This window comes from Corylus avellana, chromosome ca1 (genome assembly GCF_901000735.1).
Source record: "Corylus avellana chromosome ca1, CavTom2PMs-1.0".
NCBI classification, from domain to species: Eukaryota; Viridiplantae; Streptophyta; class Magnoliopsida; order Fagales; family Betulaceae; genus Corylus; species Corylus avellana.
In genome coordinates this window covers 28,921,386-28,943,892 of record NC_081541.1, presented here as the reverse complement: position 1 = coordinate 28,943,892, position 22,507 = coordinate 28,921,386, and the positions used below count along the sequence as shown (strand labels likewise).

The 22,507-nt window shown below is 37.3% G+C and overlaps 4 protein-coding genes across 4 annotated transcripts in view; 1 reads left to right on the top strand and 3 right to left on the bottom strand.

Moving 5' to 3' along the window:
- Positions 1-854: 854 nt before the first annotated feature.
- Positions 855-1,680, bottom strand: LOC132169200 (germin-like protein subfamily 1 member 7). Its single transcript, XM_059580271.1, has 2 exons — positions 1,554-1,680; positions 855-1,405 (listed from the first exon to the last, which is right to left on the bottom strand). The coding sequence occupies exons 1-2, from the start codon at positions 1,678-1,680 to the stop codon at positions 855-857; spliced, it is 678 nt and encodes a 225-aa protein (XP_059436254.1).
- A 4,056-nt stretch (positions 1,681-5,736) lies between these two features.
- On the bottom strand, positions 5,737-6,555 carry LOC132175546 (germin-like protein subfamily 1 member 11). The gene is made up of 2 exons (XM_059587519.1): positions 6,417-6,555; positions 5,737-6,272 (listed from the first exon to the last, which is right to left on the bottom strand). Exons 1-2 carry the CDS (start codon positions 6,553-6,555, stop codon positions 5,737-5,739), a joined length of 675 nt encoding a protein of 224 aa, XP_059443502.1.
- Positions 6,556-9,821: 3,266 nt separating this feature from the next.
- LOC132169191 (germin-like protein subfamily 1 member 13) overlaps positions 9,822-22,507 on the top strand; it is a 15,357-nt gene continuing 2,671 nt past the window's right edge. Inside the window, exons 1-2 of the mRNA XM_059580264.1 lie at positions 9,822-9,948; positions 10,126-10,541. Of these exons, the coding sequence (XP_059436247.1) occupies positions 9,822-9,948; positions 10,126-10,541 (543 nt within the window). The remainder of the gene's footprint in view (positions 9,949-10,125; positions 10,542-22,507) is intronic.
- Positions 18,135-22,259, bottom strand: LOC132175536 (2-alkenal reductase (NADP(+)-dependent)-like). The gene is made up of 5 exons (XM_059587507.1): positions 21,906-22,259; positions 21,055-21,232; positions 20,063-20,229; positions 19,230-19,312; positions 18,135-18,716 (listed from the first exon to the last, which is right to left on the bottom strand). The coding sequence occupies exons 1-5, from the start codon at positions 22,134-22,136 to the stop codon at positions 18,338-18,340; spliced, it is 1,038 nt and encodes a 345-aa protein (XP_059443490.1). The 5' UTR covers positions 22,137-22,259; the 3' UTR covers positions 18,135-18,337.

The window sequence follows — 22,507 nt, the reverse complement described above, 5'->3', positions numbered from 1 at the left end:
CTAATCCCTTTTTATTATGCTAGAAAAAGCGTGTCACTGTACTTACGTATTAGTAATTTTTTGATAGTTGATAAGATTTAATGGTTTCCTAGAGCAAACAGCTACTCTTTTAAATAAGTGTAATTGCACTGTGCACATGAACAATTTTTTATTATCATGAATAATTAAAGAGGAGTAAAGCGCTATGGACTATTTTGTTATCCTTTTAAAAATTGATATGAATTTTCCAATTACTATTAAATTAAAATTACTCAGCTTCTTTTAATCCAAATTAGTAAGTGATACTTATGCCCACCATTGCGATCAAATATCTCAACATCAAATGTTTGCTTTTGTTTGGATGAATAGAGTAATGCTAAAAATTACTCTTGTGTTCTTTCAAGGATGATGTGGGTTTTAAATTACCATTGGCCTTATGATTGATTATTATTGAATTTTGATTAAATTGTGATTTTAAAAGCCAGCTCCTTTTTTTGAAGAACACAAGAGTGACACAAAAAGAACTTATAAAATTACTTGGATGAATGAATAACAATATTGTATATATCAAGTGAGCAAAATTCTAAGCAGAATTACACTTCAGCCAAGGCTAAATACATAAACCCCTAAACAGCAAAAATTTGCAGAACCAACTAAACCTCCACACAACCTAAAAAACTCTGTCTGCAATATCGTGACAGGTGCAGAAAAACACAACAAAACACGCATGCTACGAAAAAGGAAAGAAAGTGCTTGTACATAAGAAATCATTCCATTTAACTATAATTACTAAAACTATGTTACAACTAGCAAAACAATGCAAACTTTTTATATGAACCATCTAATGGTTCATCGTTACTATTACAAATGTTTCTCTAAATGTTGTTGGAAGAAAACTGTTTTTGAAGATATTTAACCACATTCTTGTCCAATTGGAAGGCTTTGGTGAGAACGTTAGCATTGATGGGAGGATTAGATCCAAATATTGTCTCTGCTATGCTAACGCGCCCCGGATTCTGGCTACCGAGTCCGGAAAAGGCAAGAGCATCGGTACTTCCTATATTGTACTGAAAGTGAATGAGGCCAATTGGAAATACGAAGACATCTCCAGCATTTAAAACCTTTGTGAAGAAGCGGTTATCAGGGTTAGATGTGACAAAGCCAACATACAAGGTACCCTTTACGACTACAAAAATCTCAGTGGCATGAGGATGAATGTGGGGAGGATTTAGGCCATTTGGTGCAAAGTCAATGCGAGCCAAGGATACACCTAATGTATTAAGGCCTTGTATTTGGTCTACGGTCAAAAGAGTGACATTCGACCCTGGTTGATTTGCAGTGCTTCTTGGAATGTTTAGCCCTTGGAAGAAGAAATCATTGGCATTGACAAGCTTTGGGTCCTTGCAGAACTTTCCATTCACAAATACTGCACAAAGAAAAGTTTGTTAATATCACAAGACATTACATTATAATGGTTTATAATATTACATTGATATGGGTTGAGAAAAAAACAACTCAGATGCTTCAAATGACTTGTAGAGAAAATAGTAATAATAACAAGAATGTGTATATACCAGCATCAGTAGAAGTGCTAGCTGCAACACAAAAGTCTTGCAGAGGAGCAGGGTCATAGGCAGAGGCAATGGAGCATGCCATAGCCATGAGTGCAAAAGCTACAAGGTAATTAGGAAACCCTTTCATCCTTATTCTGGTTTATGATCTCTTTCCTCTGTATTCTGTGAATTCTTGATTTTGTGAGGAGTAAGAGATGAAGCATGGGAACTTGTCTATTTATAGCCGTTAGTGAATGAACCGGTCTGTGTTTTTCACCAGATGGAACCTGTAAGGCTGCAAGACTTGGTAAGTTATCGATTTTTTATTTATCCATTTAATTTGCACGTTTCGAAATTCTGCCAAATCCGACCATTTCAATTAATGGAACAGTGTAGTTCTATTTTTCTAATGTTGCTTTCTCCAACCTTTTATATATAATAAAAAATATTACTTAAACTAGAATATATATATATATATAAGAGCCACGAATCCTTGTCGTTTTGATAAATTCGAGGGAAGTCTTCCAATAACACCATGATAAATTCCTCCAACGACCAGGTTTGAGACAGAAATATAATTTACAATATTCTGTCATGATGTTGCATACACGGAATGTTTTTGCTACTTTAGGTTGAATTTTTATCTGATGAATATGATAAGTTATACAAATGTTACTGTTTTTGTCTGCTGGTGTTAAATCTCTTCTACACGCAAACACTCGGTCAATTCAGGATGTTTCGATTAAGAAATGTCTTGTTTTTAAAATTCAGAAGTTCATAGTTTAATGATTTGATATTTAAAAATACAATTGACCCATTCAGGAACAACTTAATAATTTAGTATCGTCCTCAGAATCATCCTAAGGTCGTACTATATTTTATTGTCCTCGTGTGAGTATATCTACTACTTATTTCCGCATGGGGATATCTTCTATTCGGTCGTGGCAGAAAACATGAGTTTTCTGCCACCCAATAGAAATAAGACACCTCATCTAAAGTAAAAAAATTGCACACAAATTTTCTAGAACAAAAACACTAGATTTTGAGAGGGAGAGAGAAAGGGTGAGAGTTAAAAAGAGAAAAATGAGAGCTTCACTGGACGCACTGGTCCCGGCCTGAGAGGCTGAGACCTGGGTCAGCAGACCCACGCGGGTCTCAGGCCGGACTAGTCATGGGTCACGGTGACCCGACAGACACGCTGGGTCAGCGTGGGTCTGCTCCTCAGGGGTCACCAGACCCATAGCTGGCTCCCAAAAACAAGCTGAGGCCTTAATTTTGCAGAAGGCCCTGAACACCTTGCTTCTAAGGCAAAAAGGCCATGCTTTGTAACAATTGTCACTTGTCCATAACCATGCATCAACAAGCTCAACAAATATAAGAGATCCCAATTGAGATGAAGATGAAACCAACCACGTCCAAATGAAAACATTGCATCAGGTGTTGAAATGTAAGCCAAACACCAACAAAGAAGTCGAAGAAGTTGTGAGAAGCCCTCTAAATTTGATTTTGATTAGAAACTCTACCAACATGGTCCATAGAAGATTCTTCCATTCTGTAAAAAATACACATGAAAATTAGAAATATATACCAGATTTGACTGGAGTCCAGCCTGAGGCCGGTGTGGGTCTTCCTGACCCAATGTGGATTTGACGACCCACGCCGGTCTCAGGCCAGCGTGGGTCACGGCCCCATGAGCCAGCGTGGCCGCGACCCAGCCGCCAACTCCGGTTACGCTGCTACCCACACCCCGCCGCTCCACCGGTAATCTCTCTCCGGCTGATTTATCTACTGCGATCCGATGAATTTTTTTTTATTCGGTGAGTTGAACAATCTGATGTTTTATATGGTGTTTTAATCTTATTTTACGGAAATGCAATAGGTGAGGTGGCAGCATTTTAATGGAAGGCAGAAAACTCATGTTTTCTGCCTTGACCGTATTGCAGCACCTCTCTTTGCGCATATCTCTTTCTTTCTTACCTCAAGACTTAATGTGACCGTTCAATTTTATTTGTAGATTATATAACAGCATACTACATTAATAGTTGACATTTTCAAAATAAAATATTGAACAAAATTCGGAAGCTAATGCTTGTGATAAATGATCACCAAACTTTGATTATAATATATTTCTCATTAATACTTTAATTACCTCCCTCAAGAAATGGCTTGGAAAATCTCAACCTCATTAGGGATAGCACATATATAACACAAAATTTTCTTCATCAATGATAAAGTATTGATTAAGTGATTAAATTTAAATTTTTTCAAAAGCTAAGCTTTTGAAAAAATTGATAATTTAACATGGTATCATAGCAAGATTGGATCATTGGAGATTGATGTTGCTTGCAGACCCTAGCCCCCTTCCGGTGCGCCCCCTACTAATTTAGCAACTTCTTCCCTTCCTTGCTCCCCTTTTTTCCTTGTTTTATTTTTAAATTTTGTTTAGACTCCAGCAGCAGCAGCGCCCAGCCTCCTCCACTGCTTTGGCCGCCTACTCCACCTCGTTGTTCGTCATCCTCCCCGATCTTTTGGCTTTGTTAGTTTTTGCAAGGGTTCTTAGATCGGCTTTTTCCGAAGCAGATCTACATTTTTGCCACCGGTCCAAATCCTATACATGTCATTACACATTCTTCTCCGGCACCAACGAGTCATGCATGTAGACAACATTTGTTTTCCTTCTGGTTAGCATGCGACAGCTGTTGTTCAAACGCACCGGAGCGTGGATGATTAGTAGTTCAAAACAGATTTGTAAAGTGATTCGCCATATATGAGCCAATTAGATATTTTTCTTATTTTTGTTTTCACTGAAAATATGGTAACGATTGTCCTACATCAAAAAGGGCTCCGATGGGGATAGGATGCAATTAAAATCCCCCAGTAGGAGCTGTGGACCCCAGAAGGAAAAGCCAACCCCAGTAATCTTCTCCCAAAACTCCACTCTCTTATGGCTCAGTTGAGGAGCATAAATAAACGAGAGTAACTAAGGGCAATGCAAAGGATTCGAATAAATTAAACAAGAAATCTGATGAGAGTCCTCATCAATAGGGTCAAGCTCAATTCCATGCTTCCAAGCCAAAAGCAGACCACCTTTTAGACCTATTGGAGGAATCTAGATACACTTTAGAATATAGGAAAGGGAGATCCTGGATTGATCGTGGATATTTTATATTTTGCTCCTATTACGTACCAAAAGCTTCAAATACAAGTCGTAAGTAGGAAATATCTGATTTTTCCACGTGACTCTATTACTTACTAAATACTCGCAACAGAAAAAAATCATGTAAAAAAAATTTCTTTTCTTTTTGGCACTACAAACTCACTTATAAAATATACCAAAGTTTCAAATACATAACATATATTAAACCATACTGTTTAATATATATTCTCACATCTATAGTAAAAATTGACTTTGCCCAAGTCAGCCCTTTCAAAGATAGTTGCCTTTTTCATTTTCTTAAGAGACATTTGTTAAATTACCCCAATTTTACAAATATATGTATGAGTCCATGACTTAGTAAATATAAGTATGCTAACAATTTTTATAAATGAGCCCTCACTTAAAAATACCTTTAATCAATGTTTATAATAACAAATGTCATTATACATAGTTTTCAGAATAGAGTTTGCTACCAAGATGTCATAGCTATTAAAATAACTGCTTAACCGCCCATAACTTCCATCACTTTTGCATGTTCCCCCCAAAAGTTTAAAAACTCTCAATTTAGTGTATCGCACTTCTAATTTTTTGTAATGTCTCTTCTCAGTTAAGGACTTCTAAAAAATCCTGATATAGGGGTGTAAAATTTACAAATACGCTTAATTTTTCTTTTTTAAAAACAATAAAGAATGGTCTGGTTTGTAACCATACCTACCTTGTGACTCATGGCTCTGTACACCCACAATGAGGTGACCACCAGGCCTCGCTATAGGTTTGGCCGTGAAGCAAAACCACAACGAGGTCACCACCAAACCCTGCCATGGGTCTGGTTGTGACCCAATCATGCAATTGTTCTTCCCCCATCATTACTCAATGAGAGAGAGAGAGAGAGAGAGTGAGAGAGTAAATATAAGAAATTATCATTTTATTTCAATTAATTTATTGCTATGACGTTACAATAAGGGAATTAAATAATGACAAACTCAATCCGAACCATCTAATGATTCATTATTGGTTATTACAAATATTTCTCTAATTATTGTCCCACTAGAATTTTTTTTGAAGATAATTGACCACATTCCTATCAAGTTGGAAGGCCTTGGTGAGAACATCAGGATTGATGGGAGGATTAGATCCAAAGACAGTATTTGCTATGGTGATGAGCCCAGGGTTCTGGCTGCTGAGACCAGCAAAAGCAATGGCATTGGTTTTCCCTACATTAAATTGGAAGTGAATGAGACCAATTGGGAAGACAAAGACGTCTCCTGCATTTAGAACTTTGGAGAATAGGCGGTTGTCTGGGTTGGATGTGACAAAACCAACTAATAGAGTACCCTCTTGGACTACAAGAATCTCAGTTCCACGAGGGTGAATGTGGGGAGGATTTAGGCCGTACGGAGCAAAGTCAATGCGAGCCAATGATATGCCTAAGGTGTTGAAGCCTAGTATTTTGTCGACATTGAGGAGAGTGACATTGGATCCAAGTGGATTTGAGGTGTCTCTGGCAGTGTCGAGCCCTGAGAAGAAGAAATCATTGGCAGTGGCAAGCTTGGGGTCCTTGCAAAACTTTCCGTTAACAAATACTGCAGTAGGAAAAAAAGCAATTGTTATATATCACAGATCACAAAGGGCTTCCAAATGATGAGTGGTTGCAATATATATATTAGTATGTAGAGTCCTAAGATGCATGAGGGGAAAAGAAGAGGATCAAGTGAGTGATGATATACCAGCATGATCAGAAGAAGTATCGTTAATGGCAACACAGAAGTCTTGAAGAGGACTGGGGTCAGAGGAAGAGGCAAGGGAGCATGCCCAAGCCAACAAGGCCATACATAGTAGCAACGTCTTAGGAACTCCTTTCATCATCTTTGAGGTTATCTCCAAGTACAACCTTAATTTGAGTATATATGCTGTGTATTCGATCTTCCTGTGAGAATTAATGTTGCATTGGATCGAGGACGCCTATTTATAGAAGGAGGGGTCTTATGTTTTGATTTCCACGAACGGAGAAGATTTCTAATTAAGACTTGGTAATTAAGTCTTCATCAATGGTTATTTAATTAATTACTGGGTGAACCATTCTTTAACCACTACTGCACGCACATATACATGATATATATACACTTTTTTCATTTTTTTTGGCAAAAGAGCTTTTAAGTGAAAAAAACGTTTTTTTGGCAAAAGTTTTATTTTTATATTTTTGACAAAAGTGTGTTAAACGCTTTTAGGCTTTCGTCATTTTTAGGCTTTTTGATCCTTAAAAACGCTTTTAATTTTTTTTACTAAACATATACTTTTTTTCTTCAAGCAAACTTTTTTAGTGTTAAACGCACTTTTAGATCCTCAAACGCACTCTCAAACCTGCCCGAAGAAAAGATGCAGCCAAATTTGACGGCTTTAATTGGTTAATATATATGTATGTGGCGTTTAAATTTAAACAAAATTAATGCATGGGCTGAACACGTCAGTGGAGTTCTAGAGACAACATATCCTATATATTTATAATCTGACTAAATCAGCATTAATCGGTATTGGCCAACGTCACCCCTTAATTCGTGTTTTTGCATATCAAACTTTTAACCTAATATCATTCTTTTCCCCTAACATTGTTCTCTTTTGAGAATTAAGTTTTCCTTCCAAAGCTTAATTACCTGCTTCTCAAAAATTATTTTCTTTCAAAACATATTTTCTTTTTAATACATATGTAAAATATCTCAAATTACATTCATACATGTAATGAATGGCATGATTTTGTAAAATAATGGAGGGTCAATAGGTTTATACTTAAAACTTCAGCTTATTCTCTTGAAATAAATTTTTGACAAACTCTGTACTTTCTCAACATAAAAGCTTAAGCCCATGGATTTGGGCCCAAGAATGCTATATTAATTACTCATACTTTTTATATATTTTCAATGTGTGATTCTATTCTTTTTACACTCACGTGAGTGTAAAAAGAATAAACACATTTACTCAACAATCTCTCTATTATGTGTGAGTCCATCTATATTAGTATATAAAAGTATGTGTGAGTCCTTATTGGAAATGTATAAAAAAAATATGAGTGATTAATGGGCACCACCTTTCCCAAGAAACTAAACTTAGCTTAGATATCCGTTGTTGGGAGATTAATAAGTTTGAGTCCAACAATTCTATAAATATTAACCACTCAACTTTGGGCCCAACAATTCTATATTAACTACTCACACTTCATATATATTTTCAATGTGGGATTTTATTTTTTTACACTCACACATATACTCAACATATAGAGCACTCAAGCATTTAAGAATACTAACTCTTTATGCAGAGCTTTCCTCGTTTTTAGTGATAACCCTAGTTCCTCCAAAAAAAAAATAAGGCAAAAGTTGGCCCAAAGTTAGGCAAAATAGTTGGATCCCTATCATACCTCTTCTCTCATACCTGATGTCTTAAAAGTCTTGGGCACTACAAAGACGTGTTTAATTGCATAAACAAAACGAATGTATACCCCATCTCATAACTTAACGACTATTGGCCTAATCTCTCAAGGGAATTGAGGAACGATTGGAGGGTCTAGGTATCGATGGTCTTAATAGACAAAATTATAATAAACAACTATCAGCATAATCGCTAAAGACAATTAAGGGACTACTAGTGGGCCTAGTTACCATCAACCTCCCAATAGCCACCTACCAAAGAGCCTAGAAGATCCACCTGCCCATAGTCCAAATAACAATGAAGGATTCAAGTTCACCCATGCCAAGATGCAGCGTTCAACAGCTGATTCCTAACTTTGCCAACTCAGCTAACTGCTTACCCACGCCATACGGGAATAGGATTCTCTCCAATCTATTTTGGGTTACAGAATATCTAGTAAAATTAATAATATAAATATTATATATACTTTTAAAATAATAAAAAATTAAAAAATATTTTTTAAAAAATAAGGGGTGGTCGGCCACCCCCTACCACCTCCGTTGACTTGGGGTGGCTTCGGCCACCCCAGACCAGCCCCCCCAGGTGGTCCAGCCACCCTAAACGGCCAAACTAAAAAAAAAAATCATTTGGCCCTTGAGGGTGGCCAGACCACCCTCGTTGGGCCTCATGGCCCTTGGAGGTGGTTCGGCTACCCCCAAGGGCCAAAAAAAAAAAAAAAATCGTTTGGCCATTGGGGGTGCTCCGGCCACCCCTGGTCGGCCATTGGGGTGGCACCCAAGCCACCCCAACTAAAATGGGATGGTCCAACCACCCGCTATGGCCAAGATGGGTGGCCTTATTTTTTTATTATTTGATTTATTATTATTTTTTTTATCTTAAATAATATTTTATTATTATTTTTTGTTAATGAGACATGTGTACTATTTGTGGCTCTAGGATTTCTGAAAAGAAATCCCAACCATGAACTGGATACCCTAGAGGATCCTATTCCCGCCATATGCCCCTTTCAAACAGATTTAGGGAGGAATCTCTACATTAATAAGAACTTGTTGGCTCCCTAAAATCCTTAAGAGGTAGGGTAGAGATAGTGGCCTATATATATATAAAGAAAGAAATGATACTTACTCAGATACGCTCATTTTGCCTTAACAAGACTACTAAAATTCCCTCTCCGTATTTTTCAAAAAAAAAAAAAAAAATTCCCTCTCCATATACACCAACTTGAGCATTGAAATTCCCCGACTGAATCCAGTCTCGACAAACCCCCCAACCAAATACCTACAAACATTTCAAATCCGGAGAAACCATAAGTAGAAGAGAAAAAAACAAAGACAAGTAGACAAGAATATACCAAATGCCCTATCATGGTACTATCTGGGAAAGCTTTTTCTAGCATGGCAAAACAAGATAAGCTTGGATTGGAGAAAGCAACATCGGATCTGCACTCTTCCATTTATTGAAGTGGTCGGATTTGGCTGCAATATTTCTAATATCTGCAAATTAAGTCGTTAAATAACAGCCGGTTCACACGCTAATAAAAAATCGTTGACTTACAAAGTGTTACAGCCTTACAGGCTCGATCTAGTGAAAAACGTAGACCAGTTCATTCCTCTCGGCTATAAATAGACATGTTCCCATGCAACATATCTCACTCCTCAAAAAACTAAGAATTCAGAGAATACAGAAGAAAGGGATCATAAACCAGAAGAAGGATGAAAGGGTCTCCTAATTACCTTGTAGCTTTGGCACTCATGGCCTTGGCATGCTCCATTGCCTCTGCCTATGACCCTGCTCCTCTGCAAGACTTTTGTGTTGCAATTAACTCTTCCACTGATGCTGGTATATGCACATTATTGTTGTTGTTGTTATTATTGATGTTCTTTTGGAGCCATTTGAAGAGTCTGGATTGTTTTTTCTCATCCATATTGGGATCTACATATTAATGTAATTATGCTAGGAGGTATTACTTGAATACGTACGTGTCTTGTGATATTAACGAACTTTTTTTGCATGCAGTATTTGTGAATGGAAAGTTCTGCAAGGATCCAAAGTTTGTCACTGCCAACCATTTCTTCTTTCAGGGGTTAAACATTCCTAGAAGCACTGCAAATCCACTCGGGTCAAATGTCACTATTTTGAATGTCGACGAAATCCCTGGCCTCAACACACTAGGCATATCCTTAGCTCGCTTAGACTTGGCACCATACGGCCTGATTCCACCCCACACTCACCCTCGAGCCTCCGAGATTCTAGTAGTCTTAGAGGGTACTCTCTACGTTGGCTTTATTACATCCAACCCTGATAACCGCTTCTTTAGTAAAATCCTAAACGTGGGAGACGTCTTTGTCTTCCCAATTGGTCTCATTCACTTTGAGTTTAATGTTGGAAAGACTAATGTTGTTGCTTTTGTCGGTCTCAACGGCCAAAATCTTGCACTACAAGAAACTGACTCATCAGGGGCGACTTATTAGGGGCGACTTTATAGTCGCCCCTAATACTCAACTATTAGAGGCGACTTTTAAAAGTCGCCTCTAATAGTTAATTATTAGCGTCCACATAAAAGTGGACGCTAATAATGGGTCGAAAGGTTGACTATTAGCGTCCACTTTATAGTGGACGCTAGAAAGTCGACCCTAATATACACGAGGGAATTATTAAAGGGGCGCGAAAAAATTAAGGGACCAAAAAAAAACTTTTAGCGTCCACATTAGTCGACCCTGATAGTACACCAATAGCGTCCACTTAAGTGGACGCTAAAAAAAAAAAAAAAAAAAAAGGATCAATAGGGTCGACTCTCAAAGTCGACCCTAAAGGGTACGTAGAAAAAATTAAAAAAAAAAATTAAAAATTAAAATTGATGAGCAATAGTGTCCACTAAAAGTGGACGCTGAAGATGAATCATTAGGGTCGACTTTCCTAATGCTTAACTATTAGGGGCGACTTTATCGCCCCTAAAGAGTAGGTAAAAAAAATTAAAAAAAATTAAAAATTAAAATTGATGGGCAATAGCGTCCACTAAAAGTGGACGCTGAAGATGCATCATTAGAGTCGACTTTCAAAGTCGACCCTAATGCTTAACTATTAGAGGCGATAAAGTCGCCCCTAAAGAGTAGGTAAAAAAAAAATTTAAAAATTTTAAAATTAAAATTGATGAGCAATAGCGTCCACTAAAAGTGGACGCTGAAGACGCCTCATTAGGGTTGACTTTGAAAGTCGACCCTAATGCTTAACTATTAGGGGCGACTTTATCGCCCCTAAAGAGTAGGTAAAAAAAATTAAAAATTAAAATTGATGGGCAATACCGTCCACTAAAAGTGGACGCTGAAAACGCATCATTGAAAGTCGACCCTAATGCTTAACTATTGATGCAGCGTAGGATTGTGGTGAACAAGAAAAACAGCAAGTAGAAGGGATAAATATTTCTAAGATTGTGAGACTATCACAATAATCAAAGAAATCTTCTTAAAAACTATAGATTGTATCTATGGTTTAAGGAAAAATGCAAAGAAACTCAACTCTGAGTAATTCTTATTAAACAAACTCAATAATAATCATAAACTGAATTGTTAAAGGCTATAAGCATATATTTATAGCCCAAGACTCCTAACCCTAAAATAACAATGAAATAAAGTTTATTTAGAAGTCTACGAAAGACAACTAAACCAAATAAAAACTAACAAAGAAACCTAATTCAAATAAAGACTGAAAGATAAGATAGAATAAACGACTAACAAAGAAACCTAATAAAAGACTAAAAGATAAGATAAGATAAGCCTTGAATTCCAATCTACATCATCCTCCCGAGGTTGGAGAGAATTCGCCCTCGAATTCGGACTGTCTTTTCCACGGTCCTTCGGGTGCCCTGTTAACTCATTCCATTCTCCGTTCCTCAAGATCACAACAAGGCAATACCCCAAAATAAACGTGACGCTTCTCATCATCGAAATACTTTCATGGTTGTCATGAAAGCCCCATACACCATTTGGCAATATTGCAGATTTGCTCTTCGTTCGTTCCTTCTCCCTCCCATGTGACATGAAGATACTCAAGAATGGGTCAACCATTATTTCCCTTGTGAACATATAATTTTTCTCATCCGCATAAAACTCACTATAATTTTCGTTAGGAGAATTTAAAATATCTTCAATACCAAGGAAATCAACATAACCTAATTCTTCATCACTAAAATTAGGTAATGCACCTGGAAGGTCTTCTTCAACTTCTTCATAATCGGCAATGCCATCCTCTTCATAATTGGTGATGACATCCGTGGGCCCTTCCTCTTCCAATTGGCCATCCTCTTCTGGATAGAGACCGCCAAACATGAGAGAAAACCCATCTTTTTCGTGCTCCTCCATGGGCCTTTCCTCTTCCCATGAGTCATCTTCTTCGGGCTCCTCATCATAGGTTGGTGGTGAATCCCAATCCCCAAACCCTTGCGAAGGATCTTCAACATCTTCATGTCTGAATTCATCAATGACCTCGGATTCCTGAAACTCTTCATCCACAGATTCCCTTTCCTTCTCCACAGAATATGGATTTGGTTGATGGATTTGCGGTTGGCAAGTAAGGGTCCAATTGGCCTGTCGTGGGCTCTTCGCCTCACTCCATGTTTCCTTAAACGCATTTTTTTTGTAGGAATTTTCTATTTTCTTTGTCATAGCCATAGATCCTTGTCTCCAATTTTGTGACTTCTGGCCCATGGTATAATTATAGGGCAAGAAAGCGACCCACATATATTTCAATAGTTTTTCCCAACTATTAATCTTCAATTTGCCTTCCCGCTTCCTAGTTTTTTTCAGTTGTTGCCACCACGCATCAACTCTTCCCTGAAATGTATGTACCACCAAAGAGACTTGTTGTTCATCGGGCACCCCGTTGAATTCAAAAACCTCTTCAACAGCCAACACCCAATCCAGAAATTCGTCGGGTTCTATATCCTCGTCGAATTTCGAAATTTTGAGATCGAATCTACTTACCCGTCGATTGGCATGAGCTTGCGCAAGGTGCTGATGTCCGTGCATTCGGCGCTCCGCAAACGGGTTTCTATATCTGTTCCCATGTTGACCACACAAATTGGATAATTGGGTAGTGAGGTCTTCAATTTGATCCCTCATAGCCCTAAATCGATCCTCCGTGTGTTGCCAAGGTTCAGCGATAGATTTGTCTTCCGCCTCCGCGAATCGCGGTCTTTGTTGACGACGACGATTGTTCGGCCCACCACTCATGTGCCTCAAATGAATCGCCGGTTGCTCCTTACGTGCTGTCTCCGTGCGCACGTACACCTCATTCATGTCTGCAAAGCGGTTGCTCCTCCTCATTCATGGAAAGTAACTGAGCTCTGATATCAACTGATGCAGCGTAGGATTGTGGTGAACAAGAAAAACAGCAAGTAGAAGGGATAAATATTTCTAAGATTGTGAGACTATCACAATAATCAAAGAAATCTTCTTAAAAACTATAGATTCTATCTATGGTTTAAGGAGAAACGCAAAGAAACTCAACTCTGAGTAATTCTTATTAAACAAACTCAATAATAATCATAAACTGAATTGTTAAAGGCTATAAGTATATATTTATAGCCCAAGACTCCTAGTCCTAAAATAACAATGAAATAAAGTTAATTTAGAAGTCTACGAAGGACAACTAAACCAAATAAAAGACTAACAAAGAAACCTAATAGAAGACTAAAAGATAAGATAAGATAAGTTTTGAATTCCAATCTACATCATCCTCCCGAGGTTGGAGAGAATTCGCCCTCGAATTCATATTGTCTTTTCCACGGTCCTTCGGAAGTCCAGTCAACTCATTCCACTTGCCTTTTCTCAAGATCAAAACAAGGCAACACCCCCACAATAAGCGCGGTGCTCTTCATTACCAAAATATCTTGATGGTTGTTGTGAAGGCCCCACACACCACTTGGCAATTCTCCGGATTTGCCGTACTTCTTTCGTTCCTTCTCCCTTCCACGTGCAACAAAAGTACTCAAGAATGGGTTAGCCATTGTTTCCCTTATGAACTTATAATTGTCCTCATCCGTATAAAACTCATCACAATCATTGTTATGAGAATCGGATAAGATATCGTCTACACCAAGAAAATCAACATAACCTAATTCTTCATCACTAAAATTAGGTAATTCACCTGGAAGGTGTTCTTCAACCTCTTTATAATCGGCGATGCCATCCTCTACATAATTGGTGATGACATCCGTGGGCCCTTCCTCTTCCAATTGGCCATCTTCTTTTGGATAGAGACCGCCAAACATAGGAAAAACCCCATCTTTTTCGTGCTCCTCCGTGGGTCTTTCTTCTTCCCATGAGTCATCTTCTTTGGGCTCCTCATCCTAGGTTGGTGGTGAGTCCCAATCCCCAAATCCTTGAGAAGGATCTTCAACATCTTCATGTCTGAATTCTTCATCAATGAACTCGGATTCCTGAAACTCTTCATCCACAGATTCCCTTTCCTCCTGTAGTGCCCCAGAATTTTCAAAGCTATTTAAATAGATTATTTCGATAATGATGATTATTTTAATATCCATTGTAGCTAAGGATTTTAATTCTTGGGAAATTTATGAGAGTGGTAATTAGAGAATGGTAATTGGTAAAATAATAGGATAGTAAATGGTAGGTATAAGGATGGTAGAATAAGAAGGTAGAATAGTATAGGTAGAATAGTATAGGGTTGGTAGAATAGTATAGGGTAGGTAGAATAGTATAGGGTTGGTGAAATAGTATAGGGTTGGTGAAATAGTATAGGGTTGGTGAAATAGTAAAATGAGGGTATAATTGTAAATTGAAGGTAGAATAGTGTTTGATTTTCTCCTATAAATAGAGCTCTTCTCCTTCACAATTTTTACCACTCATCTCCTCTCCCATCTCTTGCATATATTCTTCCTTCTTCCGCTTTTTACTCGGTCTTTCTTCTTTCTAAGAGTGTTTACTCAGAACAGAGAGAGAAAGGGCGAGACCAAGCGCTACAAGAAAGAAAGAACACAAAAGATAGCGGACTTTAGAAAGTAGTTTCAAAAGATATACTAGTGGTGTTAGTCATATTGGAGCAACTAGATTCCTTCATATCACTTTTAGCTTCAGTCTAGAGGTAAGTAAATTCACTACCCCTTCTAAAATTACTTCATGTCATGCTATTTATTCATTCTTTAGTAAATTGTAAATGATTATTTTATTTATGTATTATGAAGTTATGTTGCATGCATGAAGGATTTCTAAAAGAATTATCTAGAAAGTTCCTATTTATTTAAACGCTTTCTAAATACAACAAGTTTATATTTGAAAAGGTTTCAATTTGAGAAAAGAAAGTTGAGAAATGATGATGATTATAAGAAAGAAAAAAGATGATAAACCCTCCTGCATGTTGCCCTAAGATGCATCAAAAGAAGTACAAAGAAAAGTACAAGAGATGAGATAAATGTTTATGAAATGAGGGCACATGTATGGAGGAGAGTATTTTGGCCCCAAGATAAGATAAGATGAGAGTTCGGTACCGATACTCGGATGGAGGCGAAACCACTGAAGGAGGCTATGCCAGAAGGTGGTATTCCATCAACGAGACCGTTGAGTGCACCAAGAAAGAGTTAATTGACGGTCGGGCATGGCTGTGGCCACAGTTCAGTGCCATGGTCACAGGACCCGCAACCCTCGTGCACAGGGGTAATAGTGTACATGGGCCTTATTATGAGAAAATGATACTATATTTTCAACGAAGATATGCTAAGATGATTTAAAAAGATTATTTATAATGATGCATTATGATGATGATTTATAAAGATGATTTACAACGATGATCTATTACTAGAGGTAATAGTATGTATATGTTACGGGAGATGCAACCGTACATACAGATATTATTATGGCTAGAATTATATTTATTTGCGAAAATGATTTTCAAAACTGAGAACAACGAGTAAAACTATTTATGGTTGTGGATTTTACTTGCTGGGCCCCCTTTGGGCTCATTCAGTTTTATTTCTTGTTTTCAGGTAGAAAGGATGCTGGAATAGGAGGCCGGAATGGGGGGGGAATAATTATTAATTTTCAAAGTCTTTTCATATAAGTTATTGTAATGATATGATATTCCGCAACTAAAGTTTAATGTTTTCTAATTTCGCTTGTAATAAAATCTCTTGAAAAATGTTTTATGCATTTTTCGTATCTTTCAAAATCAAGTACTCTGATAGACCTTATAGATCTTTGCAAGAACTTTTGTTGTGAAAGAAGAAAAGTAGCAAACTCGGCCTTAACAAGCTGGGGATGTTACACCTCCTCCACAGAATATAGATTCGGTTTATGGATTTGTGGTTGGCAAGTAAGGGTCCAATTGGCATGTCGTTGACTCTTCACCTCACTCCATGTTTCCCTAAATACCTCTTTTTTGTAGGAATTTTCTATTTTCTTTGTCACAGCCATAGACCCGTGTCTCCAATTTTGTGACTTTTGACCCATGGTATAACTATGGGGCAAGAAAGCGATCCGCATATATTTCAATAGTTTCTCCCAACTATTGATCTTCAATTTGCCTTCCCGCTTCCTAGTTTTCTTCAGTTGTTGCCACCACGCATCAACTCTTCCCCGGAATGTATGTACCACCAAAGAGACTCGTTGTTCATCGGGCACCCCGTTGAATTCAAAAACCTCTTCAACAGCGAACACCCAATCCATAAATTCGTCAGGTTCTAGATCCTCGTCGAATTTCGGAATTTTGAGTTCGAATCTACTTACTCGCCGATTAGCATGAGCTTGCGCAAGGTGCTGATGTCCGTGAGTTCGGCACTCCGCAAACGGGTTTCTAGATCCATTCCCATGTTGACCACATAAGTTGGATAATTGGGTAGTGAGGTCTTCAATTTGATCCCTCATAGCCATGAATCGATCCTCCGTGCGTTGCCAAGGTTCAGCGATAGATTTGCCTTCCGCCTCTGCGAATTGCGGTCTTGGTTGGCGACGACAATTGTTCGGCCCACCACTCATGTGCCTCAAATGAATCGCCGGTTGCTCCTTACATACTGTCTTCGTGCGCACGTACACCTCGTTCATGTTTGCAAAGTGGTTGCTCTTCCCCATTCATGGAAAGTAACTGAGCTTTGATACCAACTGATGCAGCGTAGGATTGTGGTGAACAAGAAAAACAGCAAGTAGAAGGGATAAATATTTCTAAGATTGTGAGACTATCACAAGAATCAAAGAAATCTTCTTAAAAACTATAGATTTTATCTATGGTTTAAGGAAAAACACAAAGAAACTCAACTCTGAGTAATTCTTATTAAACAAACTTACTAATAATCATAAACTGAATTGCTAAAGGCTATAAGCATATATTTATAGACCAAGACTTCTAGCCCTAAAATAACAATGAAATAAAGTTAATTTAGAAGTCTATGAAAGACAATTAAACCAAATAAAAGACTAACAAAGAAACCTAATTCAAATAAAGACTAAAAGATAAGATAGAATAAACGACTAACAAAGAAACCTAATAAAAGACTAAAAGATAAGATAAGATAAGATAAGATAAGCCTTGAATTCCAATCTACATTATTTTCTTAATGGATAAATACATTTTTGGTCATTCTTCATCCGCACGAATCAAACTACTCAAAGAGGTCGTGCCTTTAAGTTTTTTTTGAATTATTATTTTTTCTTTGGAGTGGTTCGACCACTCCTGGGAATAGCCGAACCACTCGTAAGGTCATCGGGTGGTTTGACCACCACTATTTAGCACATTAATTGCTTTTTTCTACTTTTCTAATGGCAAAAACTAATTTATTCCTTTTTGCTTACCCCATGAAGCAATTAGTTACTTTTTAAAACTCAGAGAGCTATTTGTCAAAACTCCAAACCACAGGGACAAAACGTATTTATCCATTTTCTTTTTACAAGTCATTACTGATTCAAAAAATTAATTTTTACTGTCACGTCATTTCAGTTGTATGATAATTATATAACAGCCTACTAAATTGCATATCACTTAAATATAGTGCTGCAATTCAAAGCCACAGGGATCAGATATACTTCCAACTCAATTATATTCGTGATTTATTGGATAAAGGGCTAGTTCTGAATTTTCCTGGCATAAAAAACAGAACACTTATTATTATGGAAGCACAACTCCAAACACTTCCTTAAAAAACACACGTAGAAGGTGCATTTTCAGTAGATGATCCTCCAGGGGACCTAAAGCTTTTGAGCTATGGAGCTGCACACATAGTCATTCATTCACGAGCAACCACCACCACCTGTTTTCCAACATTGCGGCCAGTGAAGAGCCCTACCAGAGCTGCTGGGCCGCTCTCTAGGCCTTCAGCTATGTCTTCCACATAGGTAACCTTCCCTTCTTTGATGTAAGGCAGAACCAACTCAAGATAATTTGAGTACTTGTGATAGAAACTGGGAACCAGAAATCCTTCCATTCGGGCCTGTTTCAGAAACAGAGCTGATAAACTATGCACACCTTCCGGGCGCTCAAGGTTGTACTGTGAGATCATCCCACATACAGCAATGCGGCCATGGACCCTCAGGTTCTGTAGCACTGCATCAAGCATCTTTCCCCCAACATTCTCAAAATAAATATCAATACCTTCTGGAAAGTACCTGGAAGAAAATCACTAGATTTTAGCAGCAGTAAATACGAAATAGCAGATCAAAGTCTCTCTTGGTTTCCCAAGCAGGGACTAAAAAGAGTATCAAACGCCTTTCTTTTTGTTTACCTTTTTATCTTTCCCCTTTTCTTCAACAGAATAAGGGCAAAAAAATTCTTAAATGGTTTATCACCAAAAGTGGTAGTCAAACACCAATTTTGGGACAAAAATAACATAACTTGATTAGCTTACAGATTGGCGAATAGGATTCTCTCCATTTCATTTGAAATGAAGAGTATCCATTTAGTGTAAAATGATAGGTAATATTGTAAATTTTATCCTTCAACTTTAATGTTAAAACAATATTACCCGTCATTTTACACTAAATGAATACTCTCCATTTCATTTGAAATGGTACCATAGTTTTTTGACTGTAAAAATTTCAAAAGCTATATGAAGGGATGTCCAGTATTTACTTTAGTATCAAGCCTGAGGACTTCAGTGAAAGCCTCATATTACTACTAACCTTTTCAAAGCTGCACCCAAGTCAGACTCTTCTTTGTAGTTGAAAGCCTCGTCGAACCCAAACTTGTTTTTCAGCAAATCAACCTTATATTGTCGACAGGATAAAGGAAAGAAACAAAGCAACAAAAGCAAACAGAAAAAATGCTGGTTAATGAGTTTTCCCCTCTTGTCAAGTACACCGACTCTTACGATTAAAATGATCAAAGTATGATAATCAGCACAATTAGGATCAATTATCTACCATGACTAGTGGAAATTTATATAAAGTCAATTTTGACATGAACACATGGCTGCTCCCGTATATTTAAACATAACTGACATATGAATTAATCATCTTAAACACATACATGTTATGGTATTATGTTTACATGCAAAAGAACCATAAATAGTAAGACAATTTTGAAAACTAATAACTATTACGTTTCTTCTTTTAATAACAAAAATGGCCTAGCATCTTCATGGCTCTATACTGATCTTAGGTAAATAAAGGAGAATTTCTTCACAAGTCTTGAAATGAGTGGTGGGAATGGGTGGATACAAGAGTCTCGCATCCACTTGTGACATGACAAAAATCATATGCTCTAGCCATGATACAAGAGTCTTGCATCCACTTGTGCCTTACGTAACAAAAATCATATGCTCTAGCCATGAAGACAATGCGAGTTCTTTATTTAGTAGTTCAAGATGCAGAATATCACCATTATAACTACTTATTATTGATAACAGATGAGTTTGAATGATACTAATAACTAGATCAAGCACTATTCATTATAAAGAGAACTGCAGGTACTCTATTAATTAAATTGACAAGTCGAACACATAATCAGGACTCACCTTATCTTTGCTCCCAGCACTTCCAACAACATAGCAGCCCAATAGCTTTGCAAACTGTCCAACAAGCTGACCAACAGCCCCGGAAGCTGCTGAAACGAAGACATACTCTCCTTTCTTAGGAGAGCAAATCTCATAAAAACCAGCATAAGCAGTCATACCAGGCATACCTACATGAATATTTAGATGAGCTTCGAGCATCAAGAAAGGTACATCAAAATAAAATGGCCATCAAAATTAGTTGCTATAAGCCATCTATAATAGTTATAATTACTATGGACAGCTACAATCTTCAAAAATAACTTCAGCTCAGTAAGCCAACAATGCCAGAGATCTAGCCAGGTAATTGTAAGAGTCCCAAGTGCAATGGCTTAGTTTTATTGCCATACTCATCAAAAGATTCAAAATTTTTTAAGTTTTCTTTTGGACAAACACCTGATCATTTTATTACATTCTCAAAAGAGAAGAGAAAGGAGCATACAATTGGACAAATTCATATTCTTTTTCACAAGAGCATGAGAATCCAGAGGTAGAAAGAGAGTTCGGCTTAACCAAGAACTGTGACAGTCATTGGGGCCAAGCTATCTCAAAATATTGAGGTGCATGAGATTATCTTGTAAAGATTATCATTCAAAAGACAACTAGCAAATACAAACAGTTAAGCATAGCAATTACTTATTGGTTTTGAGATCATTGTGACCTTTGAATTTTTAATCTACTCTTATACTTGGTCATCATGGTTTAGAACCCCTGCATGTTTTAGTGGAAATGAAATGAAATGAATAAGATCCCAGATATTCCTAGACATCACCATAACTGTATCGAGGTGACTTAACAGTTAAAACCGACGAATGAGCCTAATATACTCAATGAGATTCCTTAGCATTGCATATGGCATTATCTAAGGGCATACATCAACTTTTTTCTCCTGTTTAGCACACCAAACAGCTAGACAAAACAAAATTAGAAGTGGGAACCCAAAAGCATTAACTTACCAAGAATTCCAGTATAGTAGGAGAGAGGCACATCAGTGTTGTGAATTTTAAACAGAGACTCAGTTGCTGTAATAAGACTATATTCTTCCCACCCAGTTATTCCCCAAACCAAGTCGCCTTTCTTGAAGTCTGGATGCCCAGAATCCAAAACTTTAGACACTCCATATCCAGCAATAGGCTGCGTAGTTTCAACACCAAGGTCATAAATTCAAGCACAACAATTGTGCCTTGACATAACACCAATCATTACAATCAAAAGAATCCAACATTTTTAGTCATAGTCATATATAAATTAAAGCTTCTATTAATTTGGCTAACGAACTCCAATTACTTAACGAACACCTTTATATTTAATTTATTCGACCCATGGTTTCAAAAATTTGGAAACCACTTGTAACTAATCACTGCAAATCTGATCTTTTTATTGGGTTCCAAATGTCAAGGTAAAGTAATAGCCAACTGCAGGGTGATCATTCAACTGCAACTTTGGTGAACTAGTACAGACTAAAACTGTGTAAAAAGAAAAACTGAAACTTGAATGAACTCCACCCAGAGTATCAATAGAAACAGAAAAATCCCCATTAATTCACAGTTTTATTTTATTTTATTTTTTTTTTTAATTTTTTTTTTAATTATTTATTTTTATGAAAAAATAATCAAAGAGGTTCCTTTTTATGTTGTTTTCTTTTCACATAAAAAGAGGTAGAAGAATCAAAACCCATCTATCATCTAGTCCTTGCCTCCAAACCCAGAATTCCATTTCCAAATTTCAGGCAAACAAGTAGAGAATAACACTAATTCCCTTCTTTCAAGACTCTGAATCATAACATGGGTTGGAGAAATCCACTGACCGAACCGGGTTGGAAGGAACCAATGTAGCTGGCGATAATGGGCCGGTTCATACGGCCACGCATGTAGGGATCGCAGGACAAGTAGAGGTTCTTCACCAGAACCGCCTTGGAACCATCGGGAACCTTCAACTTTATGCTACTTGTCTTCACGTCCATGTCGGACTCCTTGGGAAAACCAGTGACATAGTCCCTCAATAGCACCTGCTTGTTGCTCACTTCCTCGCTTGCCATTTCCAAAACTCTCTCTCTCTCTCTCTCTCAGGAAAAGTAAAACACAGAATCACAGGTGTCCGAGAGAGAAAATGGGGAGCGGAGTAGATATATATACAGGTGTGGAGGTCTCCTCTGCTTTCGTCTTGTATGTGGACAGAGTAAACGACAGCTTATCTTTTTAAATAGTAAAGATAAACATTATTAGATTTTAAATAATTTGACGCAATAATAATAATAATCACACCAAGTTAATTGCAACAAACTTTCCAGATAATTATTTAGTTTAATGGGTTATCAATGCTTCATAATTTTCATAAAAATACACCAACATCTGTTATATGGTTTTATTAATGTTTTTTTTTTTTTTATTATTATTATATAAAAGTAAA

Bases quoted from the DNA above. Each gene is read 5' to 3' on its own strand.
- LOC132169200 (XM_059580271.1), bottom strand. From the start codon at position 1,680: ATGAAAGGGTTTCCTAATTACCTTGTAGCTTTTGCACTCATGGCTATG. The intron at 1,406-1,553 runs GTATATACACAT...TTCTTTGTGCAG, and splicing joins TAGCACTTCTACTGATGCTG to TATTTGTGAATGGAAAGTTC.
- LOC132175546 (XM_059587519.1), bottom strand. From the start codon at position 6,555: ATGATGAAAGGAGTTCCTAAGACGTTGCTACTATGTATGGCCTTGTTG. The intron at 6,273-6,416 runs GTATATCATCAC...TTCCTACTGCAG, and splicing joins TACTTCTTCTGATCATGCTG to TATTTGTTAACGGAAAGTTT.
- LOC132175536 (XM_059587507.1), bottom strand. From the start codon at position 22,136: ATGGCAAGCGAGGAAGTGAGCAACAAGCAGGTGCTATTGAGGGACTAT. The intron at 20,230-21,054 runs GTAAGTTAATGC...ATATTCATGTAG, and splicing joins CTACTATACTGGAATTCTTG to GTATGCCTGGTATGACTGCT. The intron at 18,717-19,229 runs GTTAGTAGTAAT...ATTTTCTTCCAG, and splicing joins TTGGGTGCAGCTTTGAAAAG to GTACTTTCCAGAAGGTATTG.